At 40.2% G+C, this 27,485-nt stretch overlaps 1 protein-coding gene across 1 annotated transcript in view; it reads right to left on the minus strand.

Annotated features, from left to right (window-relative positions):
* Window positions 1-27,485, minus strand: part of LOC111155542 (minichromosome maintenance 10 replication initiation factor) — an 83,215-nt gene that overhangs the window by 43,521 nt on the left and 12,209 nt on the right. The window contains exons 9-20 of the mRNA XM_022515751.1: window positions 26,780-26,896; window positions 23,885-24,084; window positions 22,326-22,426; window positions 21,545-21,655; window positions 21,343-21,460; window positions 19,514-19,742; window positions 18,066-18,207; window positions 17,308-17,426; window positions 15,462-15,575; window positions 12,951-13,096; window positions 3,844-3,886; window positions 3,658-3,757 (exon numbers count right to left, since the gene is read on the minus strand). Coding sequence (XP_022371459.1) covers window positions 3,674-3,757; window positions 3,844-3,886; window positions 12,951-13,096; window positions 15,462-15,575; window positions 17,308-17,426; window positions 18,066-18,207; window positions 19,514-19,742; window positions 21,343-21,460; window positions 21,545-21,655; window positions 22,326-22,426; window positions 23,885-24,084; window positions 26,780-26,896 — 1,524 coding nt within the window. The 3' untranslated portion in view covers window positions 3,658-3,673. The remainder of the gene's footprint in view (window positions 1-3,657; window positions 3,758-3,843; window positions 3,887-12,950; window positions 13,097-15,461; window positions 15,576-17,307; window positions 17,427-18,065; window positions 18,208-19,513; window positions 19,743-21,342; window positions 21,461-21,544; window positions 21,656-22,325; window positions 22,427-23,884; window positions 24,085-26,779; window positions 26,897-27,485) is intronic.

The following is a 27,485-nucleotide window of genomic DNA, read 5'->3' on the forward strand; positions in this document are numbered from 1 at the left end:
CAGATATGTGTGCTAGATAAGCTTCGTTCAGTCATGATGTATAGTGCTGTTCGTTTTGAATTCCATGTTAATATATCAACAATATATATTAAATATGGTGTCTAAACAGAAACACATGTAAAACAAGGTTATGTATGGATTGTTGACCAAAATTTGATAAGAGGCTCTTAGAAACCTACCCTTATATTCCCTGCTAGGTACAGTGACTCAGTATCTGCTAATTCCATTAGTGATGGCTTTACAAAATATAATTACTGTGAATAACAAAAATAAACTGTACATATATTATTAGCTCTGTCCTTTCCTGAAATGGTTTTGAATTTTTACCATCTTGATTACTGTCATCTGGTTTTTCTACAAAAGGTAAGCCAAGGGGCACCTGGGTGGCTCAGTGGGTTAAGCCTCTGCCTTTGGCTCAGGTCATGGTCTCGGGATCCCGGGATCAAGCCCCACATAAGGTTCCCTGCTCGGTGGGGAGCCTGCTTCCTCCTCTCTTTCTGCCTGCCTCTCTGCCTGCTTGTGATCTCTCTCTCTGTCAAATAAATAAATAAAATCTAAAAAAAAAAAAAGAAAGTCAATTTGGTCTGACCTGTGCAGGACACCGCAGGCCATGTTCCCATTTTGATCTACATGGTTTGACACTGTGGTTATACTCTTAGTTTTTTTTTTTTTTAAAGATATATTTATTTATTTGAGGGGGGAAGGGTTGAGGGGGAGAGGAAGAGAAAGAAGCCTCAAACAGACACCCAGCAGAGCATGGAGCCTGATGTAGCGCTCAACCCCAGGACCCTGAGATCATGACCTAGGCTGAAATCAAGAGCTGGTGTCTCAACCAACTAAGCCACCCAGGTGCCTCTTGGCTTCTTTCAATTTTCAAAAATTTCACAGCTTTTCCACAAACTGCTATTAAGTTAACCGATTTCTTCCATTTTGTGCCTCTCTATTATTTTCCTTAGCTATATCACTGTTTGTTTCTTCACTATTGGTGAATATGGAATTTCATTTTTTGAGCCATCCATCCTTGAGAGCTGTAGTTTCCAAATCTCTACTCATGGGATCAAAGATGTCTATTTTAGTTGTCAAGTAGAGCTCTAATGGGCTGCTATGAATGACATACTTAGGCAAACAGATTTACCCTCTGGACTTAAAAATCCATGTTCTCAGACACATTTAATCCACAATAAACAATCAAGCTTCCCATATGTCATCAACTTTTACACGACCCAGTTCATGAAATCTCTTCCTGTCCACTTGGCTATGGATCGGTCAACTTGTAATGTTTTTAGAAGTTGAAAACTTTAAAATTTTTAAACTTTCTAAGTTGCCTCTGAGGAACATTCCACACTAATCACTCAAAAGCTCCTTATTTGCTACTCTACATCACTGTTATCTAAATTACTTCAGCCTTCCTTCTGTTGTTTGGAAGAGAAAATATATTTAAACAAAACTCAAGAGAAAGGTGATTGAAAAAAGATAAGCCACCTGTTTCCTCTAAATAAAAAAAGGCAGGGGCAATTGGATGGTCAGTGTGGGTTAAGCTCCTGACTCCTGACTTGGGCTCAGGTCACAGCCTCAGGGTCATGAGATCGAGCCCTGTATCAGGCTCCCAGCTCAGTGGAGAATCTGCTTTAGATTCTCCCCCTCTCCCTCTGGAAACTTGCCCAAGATTGTGTGCTCTCCAAAAAAAAAAAGAAAGAAAGAAAAAAAGCACAGCACAAACATAACCTGCTGTGACAACCAATCAGAACATCTAACTCAACTTCTTCCCCATGAAATACAAAGTTTCTGTTTGCTAATTTAGGTCACTGCATACTTACTCTGTTTGGATGGCCTATGACCACATGATTACACAATAAGCCCTACATTGCCAATGACAGGTAAGGAAAAACTAAATACACATTTTGGATTTATATAAAAGCATTTAATACACTGATAAAGATAATAGGATTAAAAGACTGATCTCACTGACAAATCATAATTTCAATGCAAACAAGTACGTCCCCGTCTGGCCCACCCACCCCTTCTCATCTCTGATCTACAAAAGCACATAAAGACCTCCAATGAAAGCCCCCAAGATCTAGAGTAACTGAGAAGTAACTCAATGATTTTTAAATTATTACAGTACCTTACAATTCTTATATATGACACACAAGTGAACAGGGACTCCGATGGTACCCCTGGTTCAAAAAGGAATACGTTTCTTTCATGAGAAGGGGATTGCTCAAGGAGCAGCCTGGAGTTCAGGTCCTTGGCAGCCTCTTAGCTGTGACCTTCTTCAAATACATAGCTCTATTTTAAGCTTATGGGATAAACAAATCTACTCTAAATGAGCCATTAAAAATATTGCCATTTTGAGTGCCTTTGGTCCTTATTAAGAATTAATAAACACTTTGTTCTTTTCTTCATTAGTTAAAAGTTAAAACAAACACCTCTTGGGAAGGGAAATCCTCCTAAAAATATAGCTTTTGCAATATAACCTTAGGAGTAACACAAGTGTCAGACACAGCACCTTCTACTCATATTGAGTAGACAGAGTTTGATGAAATTTAAGGCATGTACATGTTTTTTTCTGGCCCCTGAAAATCTAAATCAAGTATCTCCCACAACCAGCTCCTGTAAGCATTGTGTGCTACCATAATACCATCTCGGCAGAAACCTGATCTATTTCTAGCTAGAGTTTAAATCCCAGTGTAATAATAATCCTACCAATTTACTCAAACTTAGGATGATATCACCATTCACTTTGGAAAATCAGGTTGCCTGGCAGAGGAATCTCCTAAACAGCATTTTTGGGGTGCTAATTTGCACATGGTTTGACCTCTAACTCTTCATGTGTATGATAAATTATATCTGCAAATCTCAAACTCCCTGAGTTCTGAGATATTTGTTTTTCAATCATTGTTCACAGCTTAAATTCTGCATTCATTTTAGTTACAGGTTTTGAAATTCTTTAAGCCATATTTAAACAAAGTCATACTTTAAAATGATGAGATTTTAGTGTTTCTATTAAAGAGCTCCACAATATTGTAAGGGCACAGAGAACCATATAGATATGAATTAAATGTCATGTGAGTCAGTGAATTAATTTGCAAAACAAAAGAGAGGTAAAAATAGAAATGAAAGAAGGAACCTAGCTTGATGTCAAAATATCAAGATTATGTCAAGGTTGATGAGTGTAATTATTTATATGGGAAAAGTCATATTATCTGAAGAATTTGAGTGCTGAAAGATACACTTCAAGATCATTTACTCCAAGCTTCCTCATTTTCTAGGTAAGAAAACTGAACCCCAGCAGAGGCATTCTTTTGCCTCTGTGTGCCCATATAAATATCAGAATTTTACTCTGAATAAGAAGCAACACTGCACACTCTATACCCAAAATATATAGAAACACAGCTCTCAGTTTACCTTCCAATTTCTGAGCAAAAAATCTACACGAATGCAGCCATCAATAGCAAGAACATGGAAGACGAAGGTATTCTGATTTACCACCTAAAGGTCAATGTTAAATTTGATATCAAACCAACACAACAGAAAATAAGTAGGCAAAACTTGTAAGCTTAACGAGTATTTGTTTGGACTGTGTCAATCAGGAGTAAACAGAGCCAACACTCTTCCTTTTCCAGAGCCATAAGAAGCCATGTAGGCCATAAGTACCTGTTTGAAGTCAGGACTATTTAAGGCTATTCAGAAATTTGGCATGTTCTTCTCCTCGTGGTAACAGGGTTTCTCCTCCTATCTTTGGTCCTGTTTTTTCCTAGAAAAATGAAAATAGTTTAGTGAGAAATGGGTCAACATTTTTTGCATGGATTACTAAAATTGGTCACCTTGCAAATGACCTACCTTTAGCATTCCGTCTCGTTCCCATTTGAAGAGGCCACAGTTACTGAAACAGAAAAGGGGATTTACTCAGTAGTGAGCTGGGACGCATAGTCAACCGGGTTCACTGCACTTGCAGGAAGAATATTCCCCATTCAAACAGAAGATGATCAAGGTAACACTCATATTACAGGCTATGCTCTAATGCTACTGAAAATACACACTCCAGTGATTTGAGAAATGGTCTTCAAATCTGTCAAAAGCTAGATACTTCAGAGATGGAACACCCAGTGATAGTATACAGGGTATGCACACAGCAGGTGAAGCTTGGTTTCCCCTGCTGAGCATCAGTAAAAGACTCAGAGAGGAAGCTAGCCCTCTGATGCCATACAGTCAAAGACTTCTCCCTTCCCCTTTTCTGGAACTAAAAGCTTGTGATAAGAAAGAATTATTCTTCTTCCTGATCTGCCCAATCCTTCTCCTCTTTTCAAACCTAAAGATGTTTACTTCTTATTGTTCAAAGGGCCTAGAGACTCTTATTCTCGTTTTTTAACATGTTATGTGAGTCTGACCCTGAGCAGAGATGTGGCTACTACAGAGAAAGTTTATTTTCCATGATGTTCACTCTGCTGAAACAAACAAAAGAAACTGTTAACTCACTGAAATATGGCTGCCGGCACTCTTGGATTTGAGAGGCTCTAGGGCACAGGGGATTGCCCTACCTGCCTCATCCTTCTTCCTAAAAGTCTAGACTACTCCAGCCCTGAGAGTCCGTCTGCATACTAATGGCCTTGGTCCTAAGCCCCTCTACCACCTTCCTTGTCTAGAGACTAGCTCATTATCAATTGAGAGAAATTTTCTAGACTATTGGTAGATCAATGATGAAATTACATATAACAGAAATTCTAGTCAGAGGTCAACAAATTACTACCCATGAGCCAAATCCAGCCTGCTACCTGCTTTTGTAAAGAACGTTTCATTTAAACACAGCATGTCCACTTGTTTCTGTATTACCTATGACTGCTTTTGAGCTATAACACCAAAGCTGAGTAGTTATGAAACCAACTGCCTGGTTCACGAAGCAAAATATGTTTACTATCTGGGTTTTGACAGAAAAAGTTTGTCCTGTTCTGCTCTGGGTCAAGAATTGACAAGAAAAAGTCTAGAAAAGCAGTTGTTACAAAAGTCACAGCGCCACCTGGAGGATGGAAAAGCATCTTGCTCTTCAATTTGTGAGTTGTACTTCCTGCTTATTAACGGAATTTTTCTGATACGCAAGTGTTTTACATAAGCTCTTGCTGTTACAATATTTTGGAGAAATCAAATATCAATATACAGATAGATACTTTCAACAATTATAATCAAGATCATAGCAATTTCACAAACCAACTCCCGACAAGGTAATGAACTAGCATGGGGTCTGGGTCCCCTCCCTAACCCCAAACAAGTTTGGAGACACTTGGAGTGAAGTAGGGGTTCTAGGAAGTAAAGAAAACCTAAAAAACAAACAAGCAAGCAAATAGGTGGTGAGACTATCCTGGTGAGACATTCCTGGGTAGACTGAAGGTGATCTTGAAAGTGCCTCAAATTCCAAAGACTCATATAAATTCTGTCCGTTAAGAATAAGCCAATAAAGTCAGAAATTATTTTAAAAAAGAATAAAAATCAATCCCATATATTTGAAATTTAAACAACATTACTAACACTTGGGCCAAACAGGAAATCATCAAAGGCATTAAGAAATCTTTTTTTAAAATTTATTTATTTATTTAAGTAATCTCTGTACCTAATGTGGGGCCCGAATTTACAACCCCAAGGTTGCATGTTCCTCCAACTGAGCCAGCCAGACACCCCAAGAAATACTTTTAACTACAGGTCAAACGTTGTTGGAGACACTAAAGCATAAGTGCTTAGAAGGAAACATGTAGCTTTAAACACATTGATGAGGGAACAAGAAAAGTTAAAAATGAGTAACCTGAGTATAAGCAATTAACTGATGTTGGCAAAAGGATACAGAGCAAACCCCAAAAAACAAGGGCAGAAAGATAAGGACAGAAATCAATAAACAGAAAGAAAGAGAGTTAAAAGATGGTTTTCTGAAAAGAAAAAGAGAATAAAGAGACCTCTGTCAAGGTTGAGCTTAAAAAAGAGAAGAAAAATAATAGCACAAAATACAGTAAATGTCTATTAATAAAAAATAACAGGAAACAGATTAAAAACAATGAAAGTTTATTAGGAACAACCATACATCAATACATTTAAGAACCTAAATGAAATGATTAAAAGGAAAAAAAAAAAAGCTGAAATTGGCAAAAGGGACCATGAAACTGAAATGGTTATCAGGCCACCTCGGACCCTAAAACCTGGGTCTGGGCCTAAGCCCAAATAACTACAGTTGAGATTTATTAAAACCTTAAGAAATAATTAATTGCTATTTAATATAAATTATTTCCAGAAGCTGCTCAGTTCATTTTATGAGTCTCATATAATCTTTGTTCTAAAACCAGGTAAGGCCTATATAAAAACAAAAAAAACAAAATAGGTCTAATTCACTTACAAATATACAGTGGACCCTTGAACAAGATGGGGATAGGGGTACCGCTCCCATGCAGTTAAAAATCCTCACGTAACTTTTGACTCCCCCACAACTTAATTACTAATAGCCTATTGCTGACCAAAGCCTTACTGATAATAGTCAATTAACCCAACTTTGTATATGTATTGTATATCGTATTCCTACAATAAAGTAAACTAAAATAACAGTATGGAGTTTCCTCAAAAAATAAAAATTAGAACTACCTTATGACCTAGTAATCCTGCTACTGGGATTACCCAAATAAAATGAAATCACTAATTTGAAAAGATATATGCACCACTATTTACTGCACCATTATTTACAATAACCAAATTATGGAAGCACACACCTACCCACTCATACACACACACAACGGAATATTACTCAGCCATAAAAAAGGAATAAGACTGTGCCATTTGCAACAACATGGATGGATCTCGAGGGCGTAACAGTAAGTGAAATACATCAGTTGGAGAAAGGCAAATACCATATATGGAACTTAAGAAACAAAACAAATGAACAAAGAATAAAAGAGACAAACAACAACAACAAAAAAACCCAGACTCTTAAATACAGAGAATTGGTGGCTGTCAGAGGGGAGGCTGGTGGGAAGATGAAATGGATAAAGGGGATGTCAGACTAAAAAAAAAAATCAAGGGGGCACCTGGTTGGCTCAGTTAAGCCTCTGCCTTCGGCTCAGGTTATGATCTCAGGTTCCTGGTATGGAGCCCCGCATTGGGCTCTCTGCTCAGCAGGGAGCCTGCTTCCCCCTCTGTCTCTGCCTGCCTCTCTGCCTACTTGTGATCTCTGTCAAATAAATAAATAAATAAATAATCTTAAAAAAAAATTAAAAAAGAAATCAAGTAGGGTTTATCCAAAGAATGAAAGGAAACTTCTGGGAGTGATGTCACTATCACAAGGTGAGCCGTTCCTTTCCTCTCTCCCCCTTTGGTTTACAAGGAAGTAGACATCTATAACCCCTGACCCCCACAAAAAAAAAAGCACCTGTGCACAGCATCCAGGTCACCAAGGGTGGATGGGAGCAGGGAGGGCAGCAAAGGAGGAGAGTGGTCATGGAAATGGCGGGTCAGCAACACCCTTTTGGCAGGACGTGGAGGGTGAAGGTGCCGAGTGGGGGTCAGCCACCCATTCTGCAGCTTCTACAGCTGCAGGGTCCCCTGAAGGGACCACAGGAAAGTGTCTCCTCCTTCCTGTCCAGGCATTTGGCTCATGGACTTCTGGGCTCACCCAAATACCCAAATGCTAAGTACACAACTCCCCTGAGTTGGCCACTGCCCCCCCTCATTTTTTTTTTAAGTGCTCACAGCCTAGAGAAACCAAAAACATGTGCTATAGTGCCACCTTCTGGAAAATAAGAAAAATGCTCCTAATTACAGGTTGAACTGTCAGAATCAGAGTGAACAAAACTTAGCCCAAGATAGGTGTTCATTACTACAAATGCAATCACAGAGACACTCTTCAACAGGCACCATGAAAAACCATGGTAATACAGTATTAAAAATAAAAACAAAAACAACCTGACAATTTTCCAGCAAAGGAGCCCAATGAATAGTGCTATCTAACCAATAAAGAATTTAAAACAGCTTTTATTGAAGAAATTCAGTGAGCTACAAGAAAACTTAGAAAGGCAACTCAATGGTCTCAGATTAATGAACAGAAGAACTTCACAGAAGAAATTCTAAAAAAGAGCCAAACAAATTCTGGAGCAGAACAACTCACTAAATAAGATGAAGACTGCAAAAGAATATGTTGGAAATACAGCAAATCAGATGGAAGAGAGAATTAGTGAATTAGAAGTCAGGAAACTAAAAATGATTCAGGTGGAAGGGGTGAGAGAATGAAGATGTTAAAGATTTTATTTTTTATTTGATAGAGAGAGAGATCACAAGTAGAGAGGCAGGTAGGCAGAGAGAGAGAGAAGGAAACAGGCTCCCTGCTGAGCAGAGAGCCCAATGTAGGACTTGACCCCAGGACCCTGAGATCATGACCTGAGCCAAAGGCAGAGGCTTTAACCCACTGAGCCACCCAGACGCCCGAGAATGAAGATGTTAAAAAAGAAAAGAAATCCTCTGAGATGCCGTATCGAAACAAATCCCAGTGGAAAAGCCGATGTAAGAATGATGAGTATTCCAGAAGGGGAAGAGAGGACAAGAAAGGGGAGTTTATTTAAAGAAGTAATAGCTGAAAACTTCCCAAACCTGGTGAAGGAACTGGATACACAAATATATGAAGCTAGTAGAATACCTTCTTAACTCAATGCAAGAAGACTTCTCCAAGAAACAATTATATCAAAGCTGTCAAAAGTCAATGATAAAGAAAAAATCTGAACGATAACTGGGGGGAAAAAAAAGATAGCAACCTACAAAGTATCCAGCTATCAGATTTCTCAGCAGAAACTCTACAGACCAGGAGAGAGTAGAATGAATGACATATGAAAAATATTCAAAGATTAAAAATTGCCAGCCAACAATACTCTGTTCTGCAAAGTTATCCTTTAGATGGGAAGGAGAAATAAAGACTTTCCCAGACAAACAAAAGCTGAGGACATCACCACTACCAGACCTGCCTTATAATAAGAAATGCTAAAAGCTCTTGGAGCTGAAAAAAAAGAAATACACAAAACTCTGATTAAGGTGATAGTCAGAATTAGAAAACTGTTAACCCTTAACTAGAATAGCATATTAAACTCTTAATTACAGTATAAAGATCCAAGGAAAAGAGAATTAAAGTATGGCTACTACTTGGTGATGACATCGCAGCACAAAGGAAGTAATTTGTGTCATAAAATATAAAAGGGGAAGAGAAAAAAGATGAATCCTTTATAGGTGAAGACAAATTGCTGACACCAGAGAAAAGATTATTTTACCAAAAATATGTTTTATGTGAACCTCATGGTCACCACAGGCAAAGATCTAGAGAAGAGACACAAAATATAAAAGGTGGGGAGACTGAACAAATCACCATGGAAAACCACCAACTTATAAAAGTAGGCAGAAACAAGGAAAAAGAAACAATGGGGAGACCAAACAACCAGAAGACAAAAGATAAAATAGCAGTAGTATATCCTTACCCATCATAATCACCCTAAATTTAAATGGATTTAATCCATCAGTCAAAAGGCACAGAGTGGCTGGATGGACAGAAAACGACCCAACCATATGCTGCTTAAAGGGGCACGTCTCAGCTCTAACAACATACAAAGTTTAAAGTGAAGGGATAGAATATCTATTAATAAATTAGAAACCTCTCAAATAATCTAATTTTATACTCAAGGAACTAAAAAAAAAGAAAAAAGAAGTAAGCCCATATTTAGTGGCCAAAGGAAGGAAATAATAAAGATCAGAAAAAGAGACCAGAAAAACAGAAAAGAGGGGCACCTGGGTGGCTCAGCGGGTTAAGCCTCTGCCTTCAGCTCAGGTCATGATCCCAGGGTCCTCGGATCAAGCCCCACATTGGGTTCTCTGCTCTGCGGGGAGCCTGCTTCCCCTCTCTCTCTGCCTGCCTCTCTGCCTACTTGTGATCTCTGTCAAATAAATAAATAAATAAAATCTTAAAAAAAAAAAAAAAAAAAAAGAAAAACAGAAAAGAAAGCGAGCCTAAGACCTGATTCCTTGAAAAAAATAAACAAAATTGACAAATCTTTAGCTAGACTAAGAAAAAGAGAAGATTCAAAATTAGAAATCAAAGAGGAGACATTACAACTGATACTACAGAAATACACAGAATCATCAGAGATGACTATGAAAGATTATATGCCAACAAATTACATAACCTAGAAGAAATGGATAAATTTCTAGAAACCTACAACCTAAGACAGAATCAAAAAGAAACCAAAAATTTGAACAGACCAATAATGAATAAACCAGCATCACTTTGATTCCAAAACCAGAGAAGGAAGGGCGCCTGGGTGGCTCAGTGGGTTAAAGCCTCTGCCTTGGGCTCAGTTCATGATCCCAGGGTCCTAGGATCGAGCCCCACATCGGGCTCTCCGATCAGCAGGAAGCCTGCTTCCTCCTCTCTCTCTGCCTGCTTGTGATCTCTGTCTGTCAAATAAATAAATCTTTAAAAAAAAAGGATTATACTCCATGACCAAATGGGATTTATCCCTGGGATACAAGGATGATTCAACATACACAAATCAATAAATTTAATATATCACATCAATAAAATGAAAGATACAAAATATCACATGATCATCTCAATGATCAATTATGTTCCTTTACACTCAGGATACACTCAACAACAATAAAACATTTAGTAATAAATTTAACCAAGAAAGTGAATGGAAATCTATGAGACTTTTCTGAAAGAAACTGAAGACACCTATGAACGGAAAGACACCCCAGTCAGTCCATGGATGTAAAAAAATTAATATTGTTATAATGGCCAAACTACCCAAAGCAATCTGTAGATATTCAATGCAATCCCCATCAAAATAACAAAGGCATTCTTTAAAAGAAGAAGAAGAAGAAGAAGAAGAAGAAGAAACAACTCTAAAATTTCTATGGACTCAGAGTAGACCCTGAATAGCCAAAGCAATGTTGGGAAAAAAAAACAAAACTGGAGGCATCATGCTTCTAGATTTCAAACTATACCACAAAGCCCCAGTAATAAAAACAGGATGATAATGGCACAAAAATAGATATACCGACCAGTAGGAACAGAATAGAAGGCCCAGATTTAAAGCCCAGTATATGTGGTCAACTAATATTTCAACTAATGTTTTGCAAGGGAGTCAAGAATATCCAATGGGTAGGGGTGCCTGGATGGCTCAGTGGGTTAAACCTCTGCCTTTGGCTCAGGTCATGATCTCAGGGTCCTAGGATCGAGCTCTGTGTTGGGCTCTTCTCAGCAGGAAGCCTGCTTCCCCCTCTCTTTCTGCCTGTTTCTCTGCCTACTTGTGATCTCTCTCTCTCTCTCTCTGTCCGAGAAAAAAAAAAAAAAAAAAAAGAGTACCCAATGGGGAAGGATAGTCTCTTCAACAAACAGTGCTGGGAAAACTGGAGAAATACAAACAGAACAAGGAAATCGGACTATTATCTCACATCCCTCACAAAAATTAACTTAAAATGGATGAAATACTTACATATAAGACCTGAAACCATAAAACTCCTCGAAGGAAATGTAGGGAAAAAGCTCATCGATATTGGTCTTAGCCCTGATTTTTTTAACACAATGCCAAAAGCTCAGGCAAAAAAAGCAAAAATCAACAGATGGGATTACATCAAATTCAAAAGCTTCTGCACATCAAAATTAACAAGTAACAAAGTGAAAAAACAACCTACAGAACAGGAGAAAATTTTGCCAGCCATCTATCAGACAAGGGGTTTATATTCAAAATAAAGAAAGAAGTTTGTCAACTTACTAAAACATTGATAAGCTAAAGGATAAGATCATACAACGAAGAGAAGTTACCTACCCACAATCATAGTAAACTGGAAATAAATAGGATTTTCCTTAAGTTGGTAAGGGTTATACTTGGAGGAGAAATTTGTGAAGGATACATTCACTTTAAGATAAAGTTCAAGAAATGGAAATAGGAGGTCTGACCAGCCCTATCAGTAAAGACAAAAAATAGAGGGTGTAAGGATGGGAACAAAACAGGTAAAATTGTCTTTATTTGCAAATGACAATTATGTAGAGAAATCAACAAATTGCTGGCATAAGAGTCTGATAAGCTTGTCAGAGGCAAGTTCGCCATATAAAAAATTAATAATATTTCTCTGCACCGACAATAAGCAACTAAAAAATACACTAGAAAGTAAGTTGCCATTCACAGTATCAACAAAAGTGATGGCACATCTAAGAATTAAGAATATTCAACATTGCTGTGGAGATAATTTTAAAAATTTATAAAAGCCATAGAGGATGGGATGAATAAATGGAAAGATACTCCAGGATCTTAAAAAGGGATGATTTCATATATAAAAGTCATTAGTCCCCACAAAATTGTTTTATTCATGTAATGTGATCTTAATTCTACTTCTGAGTGGCATACAACTTAGTCCCTAGACTAGTGCTCTGAGAACAACTAGAAAACCTGAATGAAATGAATATCCTAAAGGGAGTATTGACCACTGTGGGAGAACCCCAATCTCCATCAACAGTTCCACAGGTGGCCCTCCACCAGGACAAGACCCAGGCTCTCAGCTCCCCGCCTGGCCTAGAGTCCTCAAAACCTCCCAGGGCAAAAACGGCTACAGAAGTTAGCTCATCGCTCTAAGGTTCTACCCTGGTTCTGGTTCCCTACTTCTTGTCCCAGCAATTCCAGGACCTTCAGAGAACTGATTTTTGTCTTTCATTCAACAAACATTTGTAAGGACCCCCTATGGGCTAGGCACTATACTAAGTATTGGGGGTAAAGCATTGAAGAGTTCAGGATCCCTTCCCTCCATGAGCTTTTAGGGATGGCCTGAAGCTGTAAGAGGCATGGAAATAAGGCCTGACCTTAAAACAGACTGTCCAACATTCTAGCACAACGGCATAACATGGGAACTGAAAAGAGGATTTAAGAATGCCAGGCGAGATATCCTACCTGCAGTGCTTTTTGGGGAGCCTATCCAGGGAGATGCTTCTGTTTCCACAGGGACACTTGAAAAACCTCTTTAGGCCGTCATGCCAGTGGTAGTCATGCTGCTCACTGACGCAGGTCTCCAAAGGCTTGAAGTGGGTATAGGCACACTGCATAAAACCAACAGGAGGGCACATCTGTCAAGAGCCTCGACGGAGAAACTGGCTAGCTGCTAAGAGGGCAATCTGTTCCATGAGGACTTCTGTTTTCTCGCCACTGCTCAGGCAGCTGTGAGCAGACCAACCATCTTATCTACTAGCTGCAGCGATTTCTTCAGTCTCGCACACTGATGCCACCTTTTCTTATGTTTGCCACAACTTTTGGTCAGGCGTGAAGTACACAATAACTTTCTGTAACATCAAAACAAAAGCACCAGAAACCTTTTGATAGCTTCATCAGGTCTGTCCTAAATTTACTGCCATCGCTTAGTGATAGGACATGGACACTGGAGCCTCTTCACTAGACCTTTTGTTTCCTCTTAAAAAGCCTCAGAATAGGATGTAAGCTTATTACTACTCCTATTTCATAAGCAGCAGAACCAAGCAGAGATATTAATAATTCACTTGTAATTTTGGGGCTGCCTGGGTGGCTCAGTTGGTTAAGCCTCTCCCTTTAGCTCAGGTCCTGATCTCAGGGTTCTGGGATCAAGTCCCACATCGGGCTCTCTGCTAGGCGGGGAGCCTGCCTCCTCCTCTCTCTCTCTCTTTCTCTACTTGTGATCTCTCTCTCTGTCAAATAAATAAAATCTTAAAAAAAAAAAATTCACTTGTAATTTTGATCCTCAAAAGGACTGAAGAGTATAGGAAACAATAAGCAGCATCCAGTCTAAGAAACAAAACTCCCTAGCACTCCTGAAGCCCTCCCTCCCTGCACCCCCTTCCAGGCACTGCTCCCCCCGCACCCCAAGGGTAATCACTACCCTCCTTTCTAGCAGCAGAGATTCATTTGACTGTTTTGAATTTTGCATAAATGGAATCGTATGACAGAAAGAAAGAAAAGAAAGAAAGAGGGAGAGAGAGATAGGGAGGGAGGAAGGAAAAAAGAAGGAAAGAAAGAAATGATGGGTGAACACTGAAAGAGCTGCTGGGACAGAGCACCGTGGTTTCTGGTAATGAGAGTCTAGGTAAGTAACTTTTAGTTCTGGCAGCCTCAGAAAGTACAGAACAGAGTGGTATGCCAGCTGTGGTAGGCAAAACAGCCCCCCACACCCCCAGAACATACACACCCTGTTCCCTAGAACCTATGAGCATGTGAGGCTACATGGCAAAAGGGGACCAGAGTTGTTAGTTGATCTTAAAATTGGGAAATGATCCTGGATTGGGTGGGCCCAATGGAATCATAAGGGCCCAGAGGATGTGAGAAGAGGGCTCAGCCTGCCATGGCTGGCTCTGAAGATGGAGGAAGGAGCTGCAAACCAAAGAATATGTGTGGGATTGAGAAGCAGGGAAAGGGAAGGAAATGGATTCTACCCTAGAGCCTCCAGAAGGAAGATAGTCCTGCCAGACCTGGATTTTAGCCTCGTGAGACCCACAGAGACTTCTGGCCTATTGAAGTGCAAGATAATAAAGTTGTGTTTAAACTATCAAGGTGGTAATTATTTGTCTGAGCAGCAACGGGAAACTAACACACCAGGTATGCCCTTAGGTTTGCTATTTTGTCAGAGTACAAGCTGTTATCTCAGAAAAAACGTTTACTTATTCTGAATTTTCTCAAGGAATCCCTACCTTTTGGTGACAGCTGGTTCAGGGCCATCCCCTAAATGTAAAGGAGAATGTTGAGGTTTGAAAAGGAATAAAGACTGAGAAAATGGTACTTGGTAAGCGAAGCCTCTTCCTCCTCTCTTTCACATGTGCTTATGAGGAGGATGAGTCAGGCAGGATAAAATGAGTGGTAATGGAAGGATACGGTTCTGCAAGAAATATTTTTTCGTCCTATTTTATCAGTGTTCAAGGATGGAGGGTATATCATCTTCTAATAGACTTAGTGTAAAAATTCTGCAAACATAGAAAATAATGCAATTTATCCTTTGCCTTGAGATTCAATTTAGCAGGTTAAGCCCTGAGTAGAAAGGGTTAATAGTAATTGGTCTTAACAGGTGATGCCAAAGGAAATCATTCAACTGATGTCCCAGGACTGTGAGCTGTGGACCGAGGGTGTGCTAGAAACTTGAGAAGCACAGGTCAGAAGAACTTGGGTCCAATGGACAAGGCTCGCCTGCAGAACCAGGAGCTGTGGTCAAATCAGAGGAGAATCTCACCACCAACATTCCGCCACCAGAGCTTGGAGGCCAAGTGGGCAGGCAGCCAGGTCCTTGGCTGTCATGAGCAGCTTGCTTTCCAGCATAAATAAATGACCTGTGCAGGACTGCAATCACGAGACATGGCCCCATATCCCATATATCTCCGTGTCCCGCTGAGTCACTAGAGGTCACAACAGCTCCAAACAGAGCCCAGTGTTAGAAGCATCTCCACTCACCGTCTTGCATGTCACTACTCGACATTTCACCTCTCTGATGCTTCTCATCTTTTCTTCCATCTGTTCTTTTTTCACCAATGGCTCAAAATAGCGTTCCTGCAGCTCAGCCTCAGCCTGCAACGACAAGGCATACAAAAGACCTTGCACCAAATCCAAAATGTATTCAGGCACCAATTCAATAATCATAATAAAAACCACCGAAGAGACAAGCTATTATGAGGACACCTGATAAGAGCTCAAGAAACTGCAAACCAAAAGATGATCATAAGTAGACATAAGCTCTTATTTTTCCAAAAGCAAGTATGAAAGCATCTGGCGATTTTTAAAATACCAAATACAAACTGAAAATACTAACATTATTAACAGCGTCATCGCGTCAAGAGTGTGCACCAGAAGGAAATTATTTCTGCTATGCCAATACAGACTCAAGCCAAGGAAGGTATTCATTGCCTCCCCACGCATGACAGCCCAGTCTATTCCATACTATCTGCCAGACCAAGCACCTGGCAGGAGCAATCCTTGATTGTTTGGAACAACAGGGAGTAGGTGTGAGGGCAGAGAGAGACTGACAGCTGAAGGTGGTCACAGCTCAGGAGTAAGAACCGCTGCACAAGGCCCGAGGTCTGGCGGCCACAGAGGCCAGGAGCTCAGCTCTACAGCCTCTCAAGGTTGGCCCCAGCTTCTCTCCTGGCCACGTTTCAGGTCTGGTAGAATGGTGGGATACACAGCTGCCTCATTAGTCAGTAGTTTATCAGAAGAGCAGAGCATTCAGTGCACTAGCACTAAATAGGGACAGTACTGCCCCCATTGAAACATTGTGAAAATTGGTGGGAGCACTTTTTTTGGGTCATCCCAACGACTGTTACCCCTGCTACTCGCAGAGACGGGAGGCTGCACCCTCAATGCACGGAACAGTCCCTCCATATGAAAGGATTCTTCTGACTGTTCTAGAAGTCATCCACCCATGTGGATGAAAAACCCAATTATAACCCTCAAACCTAACTGCTTTATATACAACCCTATAATATTTGTGCATGGTTCAAATATACATTGAATATATCAAGAGTACAACTAGGCAACTCCTGTGTATATGGAAGGACAACTGTAGTTTGGTGTCTTCAAAAGTTCCTTGGATTATTTGCAGTTTAAAAAAAAAAAATCACACTGTCAAAGAAACAGACCCATGGTATTTAAGTCACCAAAAAAAAAACCACACCTAAGGAGACTTCATTTCCATTGTCTCATTTACATTTATAATCTTCATTATTACTTCTAAGATAGTTATGCCTACATATTAACATTATCAACTATATACTTTTAATATAAGTATTTTCCTTCCTTCTTCTTTACATTACACATAGGATATTCTCGAAATTTATAGTTAGGTTAATTTATATTACCCAAGAATCTTATTTCAGGGTAATATGGGAGCAATCCAAAATACACGGCTTTGGGAGCAACTACCCCCAACGGGTTGGTAACTGACTTACAGTATTTAAAAATCACAATATAAAAATACATGAATGGGGAAAAAAATCCCTCCCCATATAGCAGGACAGAAAAGAACAGGTATAGTGGTGAACTGCTTAAACATCAAAGCAAAGCCATAATTATGAGGCAACATTTTTTGTAACATTGAGGTCCATTAAAATAATGATAAATGATATTCTTCAATTCAAGGACAGAGGCAAAGCTAAATTCAATCAGAAATATTCCTGTTCTTCAAAGTTAACTCAGACATATAATACATCTCGGTTGAGGTCGAAGAAATAGATTCTTAGTCTCACAACAAAGTGCCTTGAGTCTGGAAGGTATCTCTATCATTTCTGACCTTTTGAGCTTTTACCTCTTTAAGTATCCCTGTGTGCTTCGATTTTGCTTTTAGAATTTTCTGAAATTTCTCAGATTCCATGTAGGCAAGTTGTTCTCTCCTTTTTTTCCTGGCAGGCTCTAATTCATCTTCAGCTAGAGCAGAAAGGAAACACAGTAGCTGTCACAGTGGAATTTCAGAAAGCCAGGCAGCCTCATGAACTCAGTTTCCTCTAGTTCTCTCCATCTCTGCCAATCAGGCCCCTCAAACTTCATTTACCCCACTAGGTACCAGCAGAGGAAAACTCTTCAGGAGTGAACTGAGAAGTAAGGTCTAGAATATGGGGGGATGGCAGATTTGACCACTGGATCAGAATCTCTTTCACCTTAAGATAGGAGTGGACTATGATGATAGGTAACATCAAAAAAAGTCTTTTTAAATAAATTGATGGTAAAGTATTACTGCCAGCTTCAGAGTTTTCAAAGTAAAAATGATAATTTGCAAACAAAGAAATTCCACTGCTTTCAAAGTAAATCTTTACACTAATATATCTGTGTAAAGATCCATGAGTAATCTTTTTCTCAAGTTTTTAGATTATGCATAATTTCATTTCAATTTAATGTGCTTATAGAAAACGGTCCATTCCAGTTTGTAGAGATTCTACTTAGGTATCGTACAGAGAGGCCACTTTAAGTAAAACAATGACTTCCGATATCAGGGATGGTGATTATGGTTTGGAACACCTCCTCACAGATGGTGGCCTTTCCCACTACTAACTCTGAAATCCCCAGTACCTTGTGGAGAAAAGGTGTTCTTTTCTACACGTTCCTTTACTTCCAGGACATCCTGGGGGTCCTTTTGCTTCTTTTTAATGCTGTTTGGGTCTGTTTTTGTAAGAATCTGGCCTCTTGCCCTTAATTTGGTTATAGCAGCTAACTAGGAAAAAAAGATAAAAATCTTAATTACGAGTCAGGTATCTGTCGCCCTATGTCCCTTTTCTAGTTATTAATCCAGTGAATTCTGCTTTCAAATACAAATCAGCAAAATATACCTTCTTTTTGCCTAACATTATTAACCCAGTTATTAAAATTTTAAAGCATGGAGACAGGTCTATAAGCTAATAAAATTTCAGTTTATTTAAATATTAAGTTAAACATCACTTATACTGTGGGCTTCAGGACCCACAGAGGAATCACATAAACACTGTGGAAATTTGTTTTACAATTAAACAGAATGAGGATAGGGTCCTAGCTCTGCCACTTATTAGTTTGTAACCTTACACAAATTACTTAATTTTTCAGCCTCAGGTTCTACATTTATAAAACAGAGATGATAGTGTTTACTAGGTTGCGCAGCTGAAATGAGAGAATGAATGCAAAGCACAAACCTATACAAACAACATGTGTGTCTATATCATGGGTACATGTGCAATTATTCTGTTTTACAGTTTATTTGTTCAGTAATCTCTATACCCGACATGGGGCTCAAACTCATTACCCCGAGATCACATGTGCACTTGTTATCACTATCATTACTGCAGGTGCAGCTTTGGCTTATAACAGGCCTTTGCCCTTCACATGGTGCAGCGGCTAACTAGAACAAAGAGAAGACAGGCTCTAATTAGGGCTCAGAGTGGCTGAGGAAGAGGAGAGGGGGCTTCTGAGCACTCCCAGCTTCCATGTCAATCAAAGTAATTTAGCTCCTGTGTAAGACTTCTTTTATTTATTTTAAAAGATGTGACAGAGGGAGACACAGCAAGAGAGGAAACACAAATGGGGGAGTGGGAGACAGAGAATCAGGCTTTCCGCCAAGCAGGGAGCCCAATGTGGGGCTGGATCCCAGGACCCTGAGATCATAACCTGAGCCAAAAATAGACATTTAAAGACTGAGCCACCCAGATACCCCAAGATTTTATTTTGTAAGATTTCTTTTAAAGAAGGATTCTTTAAACAACCACTTTACAATCTTGCCTTAACAAGTCCCAGAATTTGTTTCCTTTGGGCTAGCCAGCATTTAGGCCATCTCCCTCAGCCTCACAAGGAACAGTGTTGAGAACAGATAACATGCTTGGATTAAATCAATGTTGATACCATTATCACTTGAAATTCCTTTGACTCTAATTATCATGGTCAAGAAATAGCTGTTACTGTCTGTCTTTCCTGATCATAGATACAAAAAGTTTGCAACTCCAGCTATGTCCTACAGGATGCAAATTCAAATGTTGAAAATAGATGCCACTTACCTTTTTGGCTTCTGCTAAAGCACTCAGTTTTGGTCTTGGTGGTGGTGACTCATCAAAAAAGAGAACATCATCTCCTTCTGAGATGCCTCGCCCAAGCTTGGGCGTCTGTGTAGCTGGCGTTCCTTCCAGGCTGGGCAACGCAACCGCCATTTGCAAAGACTGAGAAGGGGCCCGTTGAGAGGAGGGTGGCACAGCTGGGCTCTTGACCCCACTTGAGCTTTGGAGAAATCTTTAAAGAAATACACAGCCACAGATATGCAGACTGGGACACTGTAGGCTAGGCCACCAGCTGATAAGTAGTCATTAGTAAAGTAGCTGCCACTTCTTGGTCAAGAATTCAGATTAGCACACACTGAGAACATGCTGGCTTTACTAACTCTGGTTAACAGATTATTCATTGATAAGTTCTCATTTCACCAGTTTAGAACTGATTACTATTTTTGCTAACTGGCTTTCTAGTGGGTGCCTCTCTACAGAACACAGCCCTGAAGGTGAGATGTGGGCTGTCTTCCTAGCTCTCTGGTTAGCTGGGACCTTCAGGAACTCATGGAATTTCTCTATATTTTAGTTTACTGGGAAGAGATAACACACAGGATACATCTGAAAGTCCTTCACAGAAAGAACCTATAATTTGCATGGTGATTAATTTGGTAAATAGTCTTAAAGTCTAAAAGGCTATTGAAAAACAACAGTTGCCACAAACTATGCAGTCTAGAACTCTCATTTAATAAATGAAGAAATTAAGGCCCAACACTCTATTGCTCGTGACAGGCTGAGGTCTAGCACTGGGTAATCCCAGGCCAGGATTGTTTTCACTACCACATGCCCACTCCTGTAACCTCCCTGTGAGACCCCAACCAAAGAGATGTTTTATTTGGCTAGTAAAATTCTGAAAAACTTCCAACTGTAATACCTTCAAATGAGCAGGTGACCCCTATTTCACACAAGGCCACAACTCCATGTATTATCTATTTACATCATCTGTAGTCACATGAAGAACACCTCTAGAGATATTCCATCAGCACCTCAAACTCACCTGCCTGAGGCCAAATCTATGCTCTGGACTTTTCCAAAGAGTTTCCTGGTGACATAAAGTTGACTTTCCTGTTTATTGACCATCTATCTTTCAGTGGCCCAGATTTGGGATAACTGTTTTAATGGGGGCAGAACAGGTAAGAGTCCAAACATGACTCCATCACCAACCAGTTCTCTGGCGCTCAGTTACATGACTCATAAAACAAGGATAACAGCCCCTCAGAGATTACGTGAAGGCCTGAATGAGACACTGTCTTTATGCGGTGCACGTCTTCATACACATGACACGTCTGTAGACTGTTACTCTTATCACTATTCTGGAAACTTGAGTGCAAGAATCTTTGATTCATCTACCTTCTGCACTGTTTTTCACTTGTTTCTGCTTCTAAAATGACTCTCCACTTTCAGTACCTCATTTTTACCATCTACCTGAACAACTGCAAATTACTGGCTTAGCCTGTAATTTACAAATGAAATGTGGTAGAACTAAGAAATGAGAGGAAACAGGTCAACATGCGCTTTCCCCTTTTCCAAAACCCTCTTCGAGGGTTCCTTCTTTCTCTTCTTTCCTGGGGTGTTAATTACTGTAACCTATCCCACCTGGTCTCAGGTTCGATAGTCAGAAACACAGAACTCGAAAGGCTATCTTCTTAGGTTAAGTTAAAATTAATTTTGAACTTTCAAAGTTAAAATGGTAGCCAACCCAAAATCTAAAGCCACATTTTGGAAACCCATTAAGACATTCTGAGGATCCCTGAGATGTAAATATGGAATATTAAAGTAGTTATTCTTACTGTTTCTGTATTTCTTCTGACCTCTTTTTCCTCATCTCCAGCATGTGCTGCTTCTGCTGCTTCAAGAGGGCTGATGCTGAGACAGACTGGAAAGCAGGTTTCGAGCTCCCCATCACCCCTGAAACACAAGCCACAGACTGAGTGGCTCCAAGGCGCCAGGAGAGCACAGATGTGGGGCTAGAGCAGGGACAGCTGACTCTACCTGATAACCTAGTTTTGGCCAAATGTTGTTTTAAGTTTCTGGCTCCAAACGTAGGCAAGTCCATCAGTTCCCTGAATTCCTCAGAGCAAGACAAGCTTTTCTGGGGTATTCCTGGAATATACAAACATCAGCTTTAGAGGATTCAAAGTTCTGGCAGTTTGAGATTATGTGACATCACTTTTAAAACTCTGCATTCACAACTTAGTCATTTGTAAATGCAGTAGATGGAATGCCAAGAGAAAAAAGAATCCTTAGCCTCTAGTAGACTAGTAGGACTGCAAAGATGTGACAAATAGATCTTATTTCAAGTGATGATTAGGACACCAGTATCTGTATGGTCATTTCCTACACTACATCCGGAACGTTCGCTATGGGGAGGGTATGTCCTAGGCCCTCAACACTGTTAGGAACAAAGTCCCCAGTGAAAAGGGCAGAGGTGCCATTCTTTGACTTACACCTTTTTTAATGAGAAGGTAACTGATGAGTATCACCAGGAACCTGATACTACCAATTTTAATACTGGCCATTACGAGTTAGAGCAGATACATCAAGAAAATCTATAAAGCATCTACTCAAAGACTCAGCCATGATTAATATGCTGTTTTTCCTTAAGATGCTGCAAAGCAAGGCTGATTGTTTCAGCTTAGGCCACATCACTCACTAGCTATAGTGATGAGTGGATATTTATAACTTAGGGCATGAATAACTGTGACCATTTTCAATCCTAAAGACTACATATTTAATCTGCAGAAAGAAATACAGTATCAAGAAACAAAGTTACCAAGTTTTTGTTGGGTTTCTTGAATGATCAAGTCTGCCCCCTTAACGACCAGATCAGTCAGAGTGGTTTGAATCTTCTTTTTAGGAGAAACAGCAGCTGCACTGGAATGACAAGAGTCACCCCCCAAAAGGAAAGTCACTAAAATTCAATGCTCTGATGAGGTAAAGGCACAGAAGTATTCATTTATTACAAACTATCAAAGTTTCTCAAAGCATTATATAAGAACTGTCTTAATACCACAATCCTACAGCATAGCTGGTGAATGCATTATGTCAGGCAACCTGCAAATTTGCTGGAGGCCATTCTGGAAAAGCAAGATGGCAAAAGAAATTAAAAAAATATGACACCACTTTGATCAAGTGGTCTGGAATTTATCTTAAAGAAATTAAGGAATAGGTAAAAACTTAGGATATTAATGGGCTAAAATATCGTTTGCAATGTTAAAAGTTAGAAGCACCATTAATATTTATCCACTAAGCATTATGGGAATGGTTTTATCACACAGCCATGTAAAAGACTATGTGGCCACTAAAAATAATGCTGTAAGTGCATATTCAATAAGGAAAGTATTAATTATTTTATGGGGGCAGGGAAGTTGCAAAGTATAGGTCCAGTATTATCTCACTTTATATTACTGGAATTTTATACACATGGTAAAAAAACATCTAGAAGCATATACAGCTCTGTGTGTGTGTGTGTGTGTGTGTATGCATGTGTTCACAGATAGCAAGGAACTAATGATTATCTCAGTAGCAGAATTACACCTAGTTTTTATCATCTCCTTTTGGCTGAACTGCATATATACAGATACATTCTTATAATGTAGGACTATTGGTTTCTGCAGTTTGGAAAAATATAGACATTACTTTAAATCTTAAAAATGTGTTTGATATAACAAGTCAGGTAGGAGGTGAGAGTCTTCTTGCCCAATTTGTTTGCCTGGGAACAAACTATTTTGTTCTTGGACCAGGGGTAGCTCCTTTGAGACAGGTTCCCACTGGTCATGTCCTCAGATATGCTTTCTACCCTACAGTGGCAAGGCCATTGATCACCTACTTTGGGGACTCTATGGAGGGCCTGAGATCCCCAGAACACGGCCATGAATGTGTGACTCAACAGCATTCCACTCTATTTAAGGCTTTACTGCTATTAATTCAGAGTTAAATGTGGCTTCCAAGAGATCTGCCACCTCACTGTAATAGTCAGGAGGGGAATGACTTAATGGACGCTAACACTGGAATTAACATACTTTTAATGGCCATACAATCAGACCTGACAATGTTGTACTACTTACTTTAGTAGCAAAATAAGAAGTGTGGGCTGTGTTAAAGACCATCATGATAAAACTTAACTAATATCTGCCCCGCCCCCCGTGTTTTCCTCTCTACCTGGAAATAAAGGAGGTCCTTGTCTACCTTGTTCTAGCCCATGAATTTATGAAAGATAAAACCTGTACAAGTCTTCTAGGACCATTACAGAAAAGTACAACCATTGGGTTTATTCTCACAAGTAGGGTAGCAAGATCTCTATCCTGAAAGATTCCCCAGAGAATGTCTTACATTGAGGCTGCATACGATGCAGAAGAAACCCCTCCATAGTAGAAACCATCCTGACACAGCCGTTCTCGTAGGCTGGTGCCTTTGCGGGCAAACTTCTTTGGAATTCGTCCTCCAGAGAAGGTGGACTGTAGGTCGGCTCGCCTGGCACTGACCTTCTTGTACTGGGCTTGGATGTGATACTGACAGTACTCACAGTCGTTCTGCAAAAGGAAGAGCAGCTGTCTCAGGGCTAGGGCGACACATCAGGGAACAGTGTCAATAAACACTATTCCTGGGACGCCTGGGTGGCTCAGTTGGTTAAGCGGCTGCCTTCGGCTCAGGTCATGATCCCAGCGTCCTGGGATAGAGTCCCATATCGGGCTCCTTGCTCGGCAGGGAGCCTGCTTCTCCCTCTGTCTCTGCCTGCTTCTCTGCCTACTTGTGATCTCTCCCTCTCTCTCTCTAACAAATAAATGAATAAAATCTTTAAAAAAAAAAAAAATAAATAAATAAATAAACACTATTCCTGGGGTGCCTGGGTGGCTCAGTGGGTTAAGCCTCTGCCTTCAGCTCAGGTCGTGATCCCGGGGTCCTGGGATCAAGCCCCGCATCAGGCTCTCTGCTCAGCAGGGAGCCTGCTTCCCCCCATCTCTCTCTGCCTACCTCTCTGCCTACCTGTGATCTCTCTCAAATAAATAAATAAAACCTTAAAAAAAAAAAAAAAAACACTATTCCTTTCTCCCTGCTTCAGGGGCACTAATGAGTGTACAGCTATGCAGCGACTTCCCTGAAATTCCACTTAAAAGCTCTAGTTGGGTGAAAGAAAAAGTGATACTGTTCACCGCACATGCCCTTTTGCTACTATGGAAATAAAATCAGCTAGAGTGAACCTTGAAAACATTATGCTAAGTGAAAGAAGTCAGACACAAAAGGCGACATCACCAGGGGATGGAGGTGAGAGGTAGGGAGTGGTTACTTAATGGGTATGGTGTGTTTCTGTGGGATAATGAAAGATTTTGGAAGTAGAGAGCTGGTGTTTACATGAGAGTAAATATGCTGAATATCACTCAGGTGTATATTTAAAAATGGTTAATTGCAGGTTATATGAATTTTACCTCAATACAAACTGATTTAGGAATAAAAGAACATTGGGGCGCCTGGGTGACTCAGTCTGTTGTCTGACTCTTGATTTTGGCTCAGGTCATGATCTCAGGATCGTGAAATCAAGCCCCACTTCGGGGCCTGCACTGAGGGTGGAGTCTGCTTAATACTCTCTTGCTCTCCTCCTACTCCTCAACCCCTAAGAGCTCTCTCTAGCTCTCTTAAAAAAAAAAAAAAAAAAAAAAAAAAGAATAAACATTAGGTTCTAGTGAAATTTTTCTATTTTCCTCTGGCTGCCTCCTGGACGAATGTTACCCTTCGGTGAAGGAAAAAAGGGAAACGTGCTAATGTTCCATTGGGTGGCTCTTAGATGCAGCAACAACGGGTTTTTAATGATTGCACTGCTATGAAGAAATATGTCAGGCACTTCCTGCTGATACCTCTTTTTCCAACTATTTCCCTCCTGCTATTTCCTGCTCACTAGCTCATCTGTGAGGCAGGAATGAGGGAACTAAAAGGAGACAAAACAAAAACTTGCCATTTAATCTGTTCAAAGAGCTCTAATTAGCACCACTTCGCACCCACTAGGATGGCTGTCATCAGTGACAAGACAAAAACAAGTGTTGGCCGGGATATGAAAAAAAACGGAACCCTCCTCTCTGCTGGTGAGAATGTAAAAGCCACTTTGGAAGCCAGTCTGGCAGTTCCTCAAAAGCTGAAACATGGGGTTATGGTGCAACCCAGAAATTCCAGGTTATATACCCAAGGAAACTGGAAACATCCATCCATCCGTCCACATAATAACCTGTGCAAGAATGCTGAGAGCAGGGACACCTGGGTGGCTCAGTCAGTTAAGTGTCTGGCTTCGGTTCAGGTCATGATCCTGGAGTCCTGGGATCAAGTCCCACATCGGGTTCCTTGTTCAGCAAAGAACCTGCTTTCCCCTCTGCCTCTACTGTTCCCCCTGCTTGTGTTCTCTTTCTCTCTCTCTGACAATTTAAAAAAAAAAAAAAAAGATTGCGATAGCAGCAATATTCATAATAGGACCACTGACTAATGAATAAACAAAAGCAGTCTGTGCATATGATGCAATATTACTCAACCACAAAAAAGAATGAAGTACTGACGCATGTGACGTGAACAAATCTTGTAAACATCATGCTAAGTGAAAGCCAGACACAAAAGGTCATTGACTGTACAATTCCATTATATGAAATGTCCAGAGAAGGCAAATCCAGACAGAAAGCAGAGTAGTGCTCACCAGGGGCTGGGGGAAGAGGGTGATGGGAGATGACTGCTAATGAGTATGGGGTTTTTTGGGGGGTACTGGGAAGGGGTCTGAAATTACATAGTGGTGATAGCTACACATCTCAGTATTAAAACTACTATACTGTACACTTTAAAAGGGTGAACTGTATGATACGTGAATTATATCTCAAGTTATCATGACTATTATTTTTTAAAAAGCTCTAAGAAAATACATGTTGGAGTTCAGAGATTAAAATAAGGTTTTCAGTGCATTTCATTACAGTGTTTGGTCTCTGGCACTGCTCAGAATTGAGGGCAAACTCAAATTCCATCTTCCTTATACTTCCTAGTCAGTTGGCAGTAAAAGATCACCTTATTAAATCCTTCCCTTGTCCTCAGTTTTTCAAACTGGCAGTTACTCACCACACAGTGAATTTTCTTACTTTGGTGCTTCTTGTTATGTAGGAAACTCTGTTGCAAACAGATTATTACCACTAGGCTATCTACAATCTACACCCATTAGATCCCATCTCCAGGAGAAACCATCCCAACAGGGTGGAAACCAACCAAATTAACAGTCTGTGTACACGGCTGTCCATTCTTCTTCTTTGCTTTACAGGTTCCCAGATCAAGAGCTTCACCCATGATCAAGACCTTCTGAGGATGATCAATAGACAAACACACCTGCAGAGAAGACACAGGGTGGGAGTTAAAAGCCCACAAAGGTATGCCCTTTCATTGGCAAGAATAAGTAAGAGGCTGGCTGGTGGGAGTTAGCAAGGCTTTAGCAGTCTACAGGAATTAGAAACCAGACCCTGCAAAACAGCTATAGGAATAGGAGGAATAGAAGACATGTTCAATTCTGTACCCAATACCCATTCTCTCCTGTGCCTCTGCTATAGAATCTGGATCTCACTTGGGTTGGCCAATGCTCAGCTTCAGGTGATGGATCCTGTTCATTTCCCCAGCATCCCTTGAAGCTAGCATTGGTCATGAGACTGTGTTCCGGCCAAAGAGACCGACACAGGAGTTCCCAACAAAAGCAGACAGGGTGGTGCTGGCTCACTCCTGCCTTGAATGGCAATGTAAGGGAAAGAGCTTCAGAGCCATCCAGTGGAAGAGGAGAAGGCTGAGAGGCTCAGAGACACTGGTCCTGACATCACTACATTGTCTACACTGGGATTATTTATTATGGGAGAAAAACACACCCCAATGTTTACCATTAAAACAAACTGTAATATGGGCGCCTGCCTGGTCAGTTAAGCATCTGACC

This window comes from Enhydra lutris, unplaced genomic scaffold (genome assembly GCF_002288905.1).
Source record: "Enhydra lutris kenyoni isolate GAN:26980312 unplaced genomic scaffold, ASM228890v2 scaffoldscaffold42, whole genome shotgun sequence".
NCBI classification, from domain to species: domain Eukaryota; kingdom Metazoa; phylum Chordata; class Mammalia; order Carnivora; family Mustelidae; genus Enhydra; species Enhydra lutris.